Genomic DNA, 12183 nt, shown 5'->3' with positions numbered 1-12183 from the left:
AAATATAAAATATTCAAAACAGGTAAGTTCATATATTGAATTGTTGAATTGAAATGCTTAATCCGTCATACAGCGCTCCTGACCGTGCGCCTCATGACGAGACTGACGCACCGCCACAGAAACATGAATGAGATGCACTCTAACATAACTGTGACATTAAACTCAGTTAGTGAGGGCTCGTTAAAATAGTGCACATATACAGGCCGTTCAGATTACTTGTTAAAGTGCAATGAAATACCTTCTATCTGCAGACGATGTACGTCTGTTTGTGGATGGAGACTTTGTAACGGCCAAAACTATGTATTTTGCATGCATCACATTATAGTGCAGTGTGCCCTTTAAGAGACTGATCACTAAACTTATAACGCACACTATGTGGTCATGACATAAAATGACTACGTGAGAACCACTATGGATGATAAGTTCGCTCTGCTACCTTGTTATTATTTTGTCTTTACTTTATTTATAACGCCAAGAACGAGTTAATCTCTCATGAATGAGAAGAACGCGTTGCCGTGTACCAGCCATTAAATGTGTGGGACACCAACTCATTTTCGATCTCTTTCAATTTAATGGATTTAACGATTTATCAGAGTCAAAGTGTTACAACTTCTTCACCGACTACAGGCTCTAATCCTCTTTTGTGCGCACGGTGTGTTTGTTTGTTTGTTTGTGTGTGTGTGTGTGTGTGAAATGCGGTGCTGAAGTGAAATGGCTAATAAAAATAAATAATAGTTATTATTAATATAATTTAATACATTAATATGAGAATGAGCCTAATATCGTCTTGACTATCGACAGAGACATCTGCTATAGTGATATCTCTGACTATCGTCTATCGGCACAACCGTAGTTTGTACTAAAGATGTGAATTACACCTTAAATAAATTGTCTGGCTTTCTAGTTGCATGATAAACATTTAAGCTGGCAAAAATATCCCATTGATTTACAATGAAATACTTTTGACTTACAACCATCCAAAACCTATCCAAAACACCCTGGCAACCACTCAAACACCTTAAAATGATGGTGCGACATTTTTCTACCATTCACATTTTCTCATAAATTTGTTTTATAATCTACTAATTGTCTCACGTTCCCCCTTTTTTTTGCCTTTTGATGCAGTAATTGCATTCCAAAATGCACATTAGCATGTTAATGTTATCTGGAAAACAATGCCTTATCAAATAGACTTGAAGATCAGGCAGTAATGAATATTAATGGAGCTAATGGAGCGGGACCACTTCTGCAAACACGCTTCATCTATTAGCGTGCTATTCCAGCAGCATCCCTCATGCTGTGAGTTGCGTTCTGTCAAGCCCTCGGGGACACGTCTGTCTGTCTCTCATACCCACTACACATGCTCAGTTTCCCATTAAAATCACACAACACACATACATGCAACCCCTGTCCGCCGTCAGCCTGGGCCGCGGGCTTCTTCTCGAACGCGAGAGTTTGTTTTATGCCCCATCGGTTGCTTAAATTGCTCTCTCCTGGATGGTCGCTGAATCAATAGCAGCCCCCTTTATCAGCTCATGTGAACTGGAGTGTAACTTCACAAATAATGGTAGCTGATTGCCTGTGAGCTGCCAATCGATTGTTTGAGCTCGCCACTCACGCCGAGGACGGAGAGGGTTGGAAGCTGGAGTCTGGTCCTGATGGTTAATGTGTTTTCGGGAGGTTTCACCTGCTGCCGTAGAGTTACACACAAATTCAGATGCGTTTTTGGCACATCAATTTACTCATCCTTTTTTTAAGCTCACAGCACTGAAATTGATTTGAATGATTGTGGGTGACGTCAGAGATTAAGCGCTGAACTTTTTGCACAGATTTAGGCAGTGATCCATACTGCAGTACTCTGAAAACAAGGCTTTTTCACCCCTTGGTTTGTTTCCTGTTAAACTCGGTTGAAATGATGGCTTAATAGTATCGGTCACTTGGGTGAATTCCTCTTGAAACCTGTGCGGATCGGCGAGGTGTGAAATGAGAAATTTCACCGTGTAAGTGCTTTGCATCCGATGATCCTCTGCGCCACACTTTTGAGCAACACTCAGAGAAGTATTTTAGTGTGCGATACCTCACCTAAGACTTAAGATACCTGAGAATTATTATTTTACTGTAAATTACACATTCGACCAGTTTCCCTGTATTAGAAATCTGAGCTTTGAATGACGGCTGGGCTTTGTTTTTTTGACAGTCAAGGGTCATTGTGTTACATGGTTTGAAGTCACATTTATTTACACAGTAGTTTATACAATGCAGATTGTTTCAGAGGACATTACTTCACATTAATAAACAGGAAAATAAAATTAAAATTAAAAAAAATCATCAGTTATGAAAGTAATTTAATTTCAGCAGTAAAACGGCTCAGCAGAAGACAATAGTATCATTATTCAGCTCAATTTAATTCAGTGTTATTTCATGTACTACATTGAGTACATGCAGTGTATTATGAATATTGTTGGCCCTTTGATAAACTGCTTTTCTTTTTTTATGAGTTGCTTTGGATAAAAGCATCTGCTAATTGCATAAATGCACATTCATTCAATAACTGTGTCGATTTTGCAAAGTTTATCAATTAAGAAACAGGTACACTTCAACTGTAAGCAGCTCTAGAAGACAATATTGTCATTATTCAGCTGAAGCCAGTTCAATATTGATTAAATTCAGTTTAATAACTGTGTCAGTGTTGCAAAGTTAGTGTTATTATCCAGCTCAATCCATCTTTCAAGTTTTGTTCTCAAGCGATAGTGTCTGTGCAGTTAAATTTATAACATTACTGAATATTAATTGGGTTTTAAAACACCAACTGTGCAAGCCAAAGGTGACAGTGGAAAGTAATCGAAACTTCATCAGTTGACACTTGACAGTAGTGGGGAAAAAAAAAGAAAAGAAAAAGAAAACTTGGATGAAACCAGGTTTAAAGGGATATTTCACCTTCAGTCGATTTTCATTGACTTGAATAGTGTTTTATTTCTCTTTCCATACTATGGAAGTCAATGGGGACCAGAAACTGGAGACTTGAATGGTGTTGAAGTGTTTCTTACAGGATTTTGTTTTTGTAACTGCACAGAATCAACCCATCAATCATACGTAAATGTAACGTGAAATTACATTACATCACATTGTATTGTTTTTATAGTGCCCAGTCAAGTATCCTACTCAAAAAATTCACAAAAAACACTTAGCTAATATGTTTAGGAAATATCACACAATCAAAAGTGTGAAAGCATCGTTGATAGAACAAATGTTGTTAATAACAGATCATTAAACAATATGTTAATATTGATTGCCAGCACCAACAAAACAAATTCTGAAGAAGCCAAAACATCACTTTTTGTTAGGGACAGAGTTTGTGAGTTGAACAATTTCATCCATTTCCATGATTCTATACTCTGAGATTTCTGTTTCCCTTTTTTCTCTCTCTCATTGAATACCGGTTTCACTTGGGAATTCACATTACAGAAGTTAAATTGGCTTTGAATGCCATTCCATTCTGACTTTAATCCAGAATATTTTTAAGAAAGCTATTTTTGAGCATCAACAAATCCAAGTTATTTGATGTTCGTGCACATTTTTCATGGGTGATCCACTTGCTCCCCCTTGCTGTTTCTTTCACCATGCTAACCTGCTCTCGTTTTTCAGCGGCACAGAGCCGCCCGCGCTGCATTATTAATAGAGAAGCACTGTTGCCTTTGCTCCTTGGGCGCAGGCTGAAGCACTCTCTCCAAACCTTGTGGGATTTGGGCTGCTTCATGCTTGTAAGATCAGTGCACACAGACTGCATCAAAAGACAGAGAGCAAGTTGCAGGCCAGATCATAGGGGACTGTGCTCTGCCATGAATTGTGTGTGTGTGCCACAGCTTGGCGCCCAGTCCCTGGGAGACACAACACAGTCTTTTATGTATTCACAATCGCCTTATAAATGACCCCCCAAACATATGCTCTAACACCAAAATATTAAAACAGTGCGCATTTGGAAGGAACCTGTCTTACCTCCCACTTCCCCCAGGCTACAACACACACAAATAAAGCCCTGCGGTCTTTCTAGCAGACAGGACTCACAATAGCCTCTAGCTACTAAATACACACACGCATACCCAAACTCTTCTATAATCTTATTTGTTGTGCTTGTTGAGGCTTTGATTAATTTAATTATGGTTTGTAAGAGTTACAGCAACTAGTCGACTAATCAGTCAGTTTTGACAATAGTTGCTTTGGGACTGTGTCTTCTTGTGGATCACATGACTTAAGATCTGCTTTTTCTGTGTGAAGGTGAGCAAATCACAAGACACATCAAGTGTTTAAAGACTTTTTCCTTTGTAAAAGTCTTTTTTTCCTCAGCACATCGGTCTATACAGTTATTTTCAGTGTAATCACACTACATTTTAGATAGTAAATAAATGCTGATAATGAAAATGCATTTGCATTTAGATTTATTGAACCCAGGTCGGGGACCTAGTAACATTGCCGGGTTCAATCCCGGGATGAGCACTGTGTGAACAAAAGCCAGATCTAATGCCGTGTCGAAGTGATGACGTGCGTTATCGCGGCGAAAAAATATGTGCAAACTGTAATGAAGCAGAGATCAGTTAGTTCCTCACTTTCTGCGCTGACACAGAGATCATCTGCTTGCTTCAGTGAAAGTATAACATTACACGTCACGCCCTGATGTCACGTGATCTTCACGGGTTGTGTGTGAAAGCATGCACATATCCCGGGTAATCACTGGCAGTGTGAAAGTGCAAAATCTAGCGACCCGGGAACAATTGCCGGAACACTTTACCCATGTATTTGCCAGAATGGCAGTGTGAAAGGGGCTTATGAGTGTTTGAAATAGTTGCCTAGTAATGTTACTCATCTCATTCTTTTAATTGAATTAGTTCAGGTCAGTTTCAGCTGATTCGTGAGTTCAGTCAGGTGATGGTTTAAGGAGGAAGATTGATGTTCTCACCTTGTTTTCCAAACAGGGTATAAACTTCTGTCCTGGTCAGGAGGTTCCTGGTGTTACCACACACACGCAACAGGAACACACCATGCAACCGCTCATCTTCCACCTGGGACAGGACCCTGGGGAGAGATACCCAATCAGGTAAGGGGTTAATAATTGGACACCGGATGTCAAGAACCACACTATTCAAATGTGAATTCAGTGCCATAAACAATTATTTGTGTTAAAAATCCACTGTGAAGAAAAAAAAAAAAAGTATCATGGTTCTTTTTCAAATAATTCTGACTTCATTGTATTAATAATAAACAATATAAAACATTACAGATACAGGTAAGTGCCAAGTGGCATGCAAAAATGATTAAAATGCGGTGTGATGACTAACATGCAAATTGGCGCCCTCTTCTTGCTGTCAATTCCAAACCGAGAACCCTTGAGCAAATATCAAGCTTCCACATCCTTTGCAAAGGGCATGTTTTGCATGTTTTGTGCAGAAGATTCGTGCCTTTATGCTAGTATTGGAAAAACTGAGAGGCAGTGAAACATCGAGAATCGTTTAGTTATTGCATTGTTATTCCCTAAATTGAAAACAAACGGAATTCTTAGTTACCTAGAGATGTTAATTTTCTTTTAAGTTCTTTCTAGCCCAGGTCTGCACTTGATTTTCTGTAGGAAACTAAATTAGCTTTCCACTTTCTTTTTCTAATCCTGTTGGATTGCACCGGTGTGTTGAGTGTGGGGCCGTATCCTCACACCATAAACCTTGTTGCTGGCGAATTGTAGAAACAAGAACGAAACCACTGACTCAGTCATCCGATTCCAACTGTAATGAAGCACTGAAACTCCATAGACACAAAGCTAGAATGAGCCCACGGTCTGTGACATGCTCGTCCATCTCGGCTCTGCACAGCTCTGCGTACATCAGCAGGGACGAGGTTCTGGATATTTGGGGTCGATAGTGAGGCACAGCTGCTGATTGATCGTGCAGTCCGTAGAGGATTTATCAAATGCGACTTTTTGTGAGCTGAAGATGACTATCTGTATTCATCGGCTGTTGACTAGAAGTTCAAATGGCAAGATAGAATAGTTATGAAGGAAACACAAAAGACATCAACTCTCTAGGGAAACAGATTTATGTGAGGAAGTATGTGAGGAAGATCAAACTGATTTGTAGGTTGGCAATTGTTCAATAGCATTTCCAAAGTAAAGTTATTATAGTTAAGTAAACTGAAACAAAGAACTTAATGTCCAAAAAATTACCTAAAAAAAAAAAAAAAAGGGACTGTTCACTATTAGTGATAACAGGGACTGTTTGAGAAATACAGTTTTCCTATTCCTATTTTTCCGCTTGTTTAATTGTCTCCTCCTCCTTTTATTTTCTTTCGTAAGCCAACACAGTTGTTGCAATTGCATTATTGCTGTTGCTTTATTTGCTATATGTATGTGTGTGTGTATATATATATATATATATTATATTAGAATAACTTTACATGTAACTTTATACGTATATTTATTTATTTATTTATTACATTAATTATAATTATAATTTAATTATAATTCGAAGCTCAACAACCAATTTTGGTTATAGAGACATTTAAGGAAACATAAATATCTTGGCGCAGGATTGTCATGCATGGCTGAAACATTAAAGATGTCCCTGACAGGTCATTTACTGTGTGTTAAGTAATATAGAAATAAATAGTCAAAAACAATAGCATTGTTTGAATGAAATGAAAACAAAACAAAATAAATCTAAACTAAATTAAACCCTAGAAGTATACTTTTTTTTTTTTTTGGAAAGTCATCATTGTTAGGATTTTGGGGGATTTTTTAGTGTTTGTCAACAGCAGTGTCTCATTCATTTATCCTATGAAATCTGCAGGCTTGTAATTATTCATGACATTGTGTGATCTTTTCCTTTGAATTTTGAGTTTATAACACAAATCCCATCCATTCGTACTGTAAATGTGTAAGCAGACCTGCTTTATCAAACTTTGTGAATCAAATCAGATTCAGTTTCACAATTTTGAAAAAGAAAATTGTATATGATTTTACAAATGATTTTTATTTGCACACTGTATTGTGAGCTTATAAAAGCTAAAAATACCACATAAAAACCTCCCAAAATCCTACAAATATGGCCTATAATTGTTGTCTCTAATTGGGGAATTAAGACAAATTGTAATAATAATAGTAATAATATATCTATTATTATTATTATTTACTGATATTTATGCATTGAGAACAGTTTTCATTTATAACATCAGCATGTTTTTTCTGCGCTGACATGACCTGCCTTTATTTTGATTCGTTGCTATATATTTCTTCGGTAAGATTAGCCTTTGCCCCCTCAAGCCATCTTTCCCCTCTCATTCTTTATGTTTCTGTCTTCATCTGTCCTCATCCTTCTCTCTATCTCTGTCTTTTTCTCTTTGTCCAGTGCACACACACACACACACAATCACACATATCACTGTCTGTGTCTTTGTCATTCACTGAATGTTTTGGTGGGCCTTCTTTAAAGATCAGAAAGAGCTGCGAATCCATTTCTTTCAACATGGATTGCAAGACACACAGAGAAAAGTCACAAGGGTTTCTAAAAGTGATGCTTCACATGGGCCAAAAAAAAATTTTTGTAGAGGTGCTTCAGATTGGGTCCAGCTTTCAGAAATCAAATTAACTGTTCTCCCTTGATTTCAAATTGACATGGATGTTTCCACACCTATTAAACACGACATACATATATGGAAACATACCTTATACTCCTTCATTGTATGTCGACAAGCACTGGAAAATCAAATCTTTCCACAGTAGAATAGAATAGAATAGAATAGTCAGGTTTAGGCAAGGAGGAACTCAAGTGCAGACTGGGATCTCAAAACAAAGGGTTTATTAAATACAAAAAGGGGAAAACAAAACCCACGAGGGGGAAAACACGGAGCAAGGTAAAGACTAAATAACTAAAACAGGACTGGACTGACAAGATAAACAAGGACTCTAAATACTAACTATAAACACTCACGGTAATACAAGGACTTCAGCGGGTACAGCACAATCTCACACACAATCACAATTGTAGAACGCCGTTGAGGTACAATCACAATGACAATGAACCGACGCAAGACAGAGCACACTAGGAGATCTAAATAGGGGGAACAATCAAGACACGACAGGTGGCACAGATGGGACAATCAAGACACGACTAGGTTAACAAGGGGGGCGGGGCAAGGGAACGACAACACAAGCACATGGCCCAAAGACAAGGCCATGTGCTTGAACACAAAACACGGGTCTGCCATGATCCTGCCTCAAGACTAGGAAAAATCAAGGACACGAGGGCAGGATCATGACAGAACCCCTCCCTTAAGGAGCGGCTTCCAGACGCTCCTCAAGGGAACATCAAACACGGGACATGACTGACATGACAGACTGGGATACCGACACAAACCAACAATACATGACAAATAATAACAACGGCAAACATGAATACACAATGGCAGGGTTAGGGTGGCAAATCAAAAAAAACAAACAGGGAAGGGGAGGAGGCGGGAGCACAAAGTTCATGGGGGACAGGCCAGGGTGGGTGGGAGGGGTAGGGATTTTAGGAGGACAGGACGAAGGCTGACGACGGGGGGTACGGGCAGGTCTGGGTGGTGAGGGGCGGGGAGGGGTCTCGGGACAGCTGGCAGAGGACATGACAGGAGCAGACACGGGACGCGGGGCAACACTTACGGGACGCGGGGAGACGACAGCTGGACAAGGGGGAACAACATCTACTGGACACGGGGAGACAACAGGACACGGGACATCTACGGGACACGGGGCAATATTCACTGGACACGGGGAGACGACATCTACGGGACACGGGGCAACATCTACTGGACACGGGGGGACCACAGGACACGGGGGGACATCAACGGGACACGGGGCCACATCAACAGGACACGGGGCCACATCAACAGGACACGGGGCCACATCAACAGGACACGGGGCCACATCAACAGGACACGGGGCCACATCAACAGGACACGGGGAGACAACGGCTGGACACTTGGGACTTCTGGGAACAGGGTCAGGGGACAAGACAGGACTGACGGGGATTTCTAAAATTTGGACAAGACGGGACAAATAATCAGAAAAGGCTTTAGCAGCCAGGACAATTGGCATCTCCTTACGAGATGAGACAGACTGTACAAGAGTCTTTGCTGCAGAGTCGGCCGCGGCTCTCTCCTCCGCTCTCACGACTGCAGACTTGAATACGGCTCTCTTCTTTGCCGGCTCGGGCACGCCAGCGCTCCTCGCTGCTGGCTCGGGCACGCTCACCGCTGCTGGCTCGGGCACGCTCACCGCTGCAGGCTCGGACACGCCAGCTCTCACCGCTGCTGGCACGGGAGGAGACAGGGTCACAGGACCGGCAGGCCCCTTCTTCCTCCTCTTCCTCCTCGGGCGCGGTGCAGAGGCTACAGCTGGGTCAGAGGCGGGTTGGGGGAGTTTGGTCTCGGGCAGGACAGCCTCGGACGCCGAAGACTCTGAAGCCGACTCCCATGAAAACCGTCTCCCTCGCTTGTTGGGGAGACTGAAGGTAGTGGGGGGTGCCTCAGGACTCTGGGGGGGACTTGCCTGATCCCCCAGGGTTGCCACGGCCAGGACACGACCCTCTGGGACCGTGGGCAGCTGGGTAGGTGGGGACCTCTGGGGCTCCTCCTCTCGCCCGCTCGCTCCGGAACGACCTCCCCTGGTCCCCCGGAACACCACAAGGCGAGAGCCCTCAAAACAATCTCGCTGGCTGGCTGATGCCATCCAGCATTGCCTCCTGTCTGCTGAGTTCCTTGGTGGTCGGTTCATTCTGTCAGGTTTAGGCAAGGAGGAACTCAAGTGCAGACTGGGATCTCAAAACAAAGGGTTTATTAAATACAAAAAGGGGAAAACAAAACCCACGAGGGGGAAAACACGGAGCAAGGTAAAGACTAAATAACTAAAACAGGACTGGACTGACAAGATAAACAAGGACTCTAAATACTAACTATAAACACTCACGGTAATACAAGGACTTCAGCGGGTACAGCACAATCTCACACACAATCACAATTGTAGAACGCCGTTGAGGTACAATCACAATGACAATGAACCGACGCAAGACAGAGCACACTAGGAGATCTAAATAGGGGGAACAATCAAGACACGACAGGTGGCACAGATGGGACAATCAAGACACGACTAGGTTAACAAGGGGGGCGGGGCAAGGGAACGACAACACAAGCACATGGCCCAAAGACAAGGCCATGTGCTTGAACACAAAACACGGGTCTGCCATGATCCTGCCTCAAGACTAGGAAAAATCAAGGACACGAGGGCAGGATCATGACAAGAATAGAATACATCATTTAGTTCACCTGTTTAATTGCTTCATATTAAATAGTAAACGTAATAGTAACCTTTGTAATATATGCTGTGTGTGTGTGTGTATACACAAACTTTCATTATGCCTCTTTTTCACTCTTTCTCATAAAAAAGTAGAACACACTAAAAAATGTCCATGAATTTAGCGGATAAAGACTGTAAAAATGCTACAGTACAAACCTGTTAAATGGTTAACAGTAAATTCCCCTACTATATATGGTGAAAAACTGTATTGGGCATTACATTTAATTTTATGGTAGTATACCGTTTTTGGAAATGAAAAAGAATGTATAATTTACAGTGAAAATTATAGCTGTAATGTATGTTAAAAACGTAAAAGATTAATTGTTGCTACCGTATTTTTTATGGTAAAATTCAGCCAACCACAGCGGCCGTTTTTTACTGTAAAATTTACGTTATTTTTTTTTTTTACAGCGTAGATTAGTTGAAAATTGAGACCCATCCATTCTAAGAACAGAGTGACCCTCTCTTTCACCCTTTTTTCAGTTTTATTTCTCTTCTGTCTCACTGCTGTTGTTGTTGTTGTTTTTTATGTCCTTCCACTTTCTTGAAGAGAGACAGAGTAATTAAACATTAATGTTGTTTTTCATCATCATCTCTGCTCTGCTGGTTTCAAGCACTAACTGTGAAGAAAAGAAAGATTCAACCAAAAAAAGAAAAAAAAAGAAATCAATAACTGTGTTGAGTGCTGGAGAGGAGAGAGCTGTTAGTTTGACCATGTCCATTCTCCTTATCTTTCCAGTTTACAGTTAATCTTTTTGAATAAGTCAGAATGGTCCAGATCCAAACATTCTTCCATTCTTTCACTCTTTTCCTCATCCCCCGTGAATCGGTGTCAGCGTCTGCTCTTCTGTGCACCCAGCTGGAGCAGTCTGCGCTCATTAATCTCTGTCTACACCTAAAGAGCCGCTTAAGATGATGTAAAGCCTGTCTATACACATACCTCCAGTCCAGCAGCAGACTGACAGCACAGCCCAATGTCCCCACTGTCCCCAACAAGCCTCACACAAAGAAACAAGATAATCCAATTAACTAAATTGTCGAAATAAAATGTATTTCATCTCATTTGATTATTATGAAAACAATTTTATTATTTGGAATTTGATAGATACAAAACCAAAAGATAAAGTGAACTTTTTTTTTTTAAGTTAAACTTTGTCCACCCCAAAAAAGTTTTACATTTAAAGAAAAAGTAATAGTGCTTTTGAAAAATACGTACACCAGATGAAGACATATCAGTATCTTAGAAAAGCAGTTTTTCCTCAACATCCATCATGTTGAGATCAAATGACTAGCCATTCTAACATCACAGTGGCTTTTCAGAGATGATAACGGTCCAGTGTTAAAAGACAAGATTGTAGTCAAGCTCATTCAAGTCCAGGCTAAGACCTGAGTAGTCTTGACTTAATCAAGACTTGACATCTTGGGAATAAATGATTGACTGAACAGTTCAGACAGCGTAGTAAGGAAACAAACTGAACTCATGTAATTAGTATTTATGTTCCTCCACGAGTAACTTTTGGTTTCAAAAAAGGGACACATAGTAGTTACAATAAAAGTATGTTGTTCCTTTGGAATTTGATGGCCTTTTAGTTCTTAATTTTGTGTAAATGTCTGTATTATCATTTGTATAAGCAAATATGGAAACTGTTTACTAAAAACAAACTGACACAAAAAAAAATATTAGAATTTATCATGTTTTTTTTTTTATGTAGCTACGTTTTTTTTGTGTGAGAATTTTTAATTGTATGCTTATAATTGTCAGCTTCTATATTTATTTATACATTATCCAAGTGTTGTTTGTCGAAGTTTAG

At 40.4% G+C, this 12183-nt stretch overlaps 1 protein-coding gene across 1 annotated transcript in view; it reads left to right on the top strand.

Annotated features, from left to right (window-relative positions):
- Positions 1 to 12183, top strand: part of galns (galactosamine (N-acetyl)-6-sulfatase) — a 33321-nt gene that overhangs the window by 15211 nt on the left and 5927 nt on the right. The window contains 1 exon segment of the mRNA XM_026268168.1: positions 4971 to 5092. Coding sequence (XP_026123953.1) covers positions 4971 to 5092 — 122 coding nt within the window.

This window comes from Carassius auratus, chromosome 7 (genome assembly GCF_003368295.1).
Source record: "Carassius auratus strain Wakin chromosome 7, ASM336829v1, whole genome shotgun sequence".
Taxonomy (NCBI): Eukaryota; Metazoa; Chordata; class Actinopteri; order Cypriniformes; family Cyprinidae; genus Carassius; species Carassius auratus.
The sequence above is the reverse complement of the archived record's forward strand: the minus strand, read 5'-3'. Positions and strand labels throughout refer to the sequence as shown.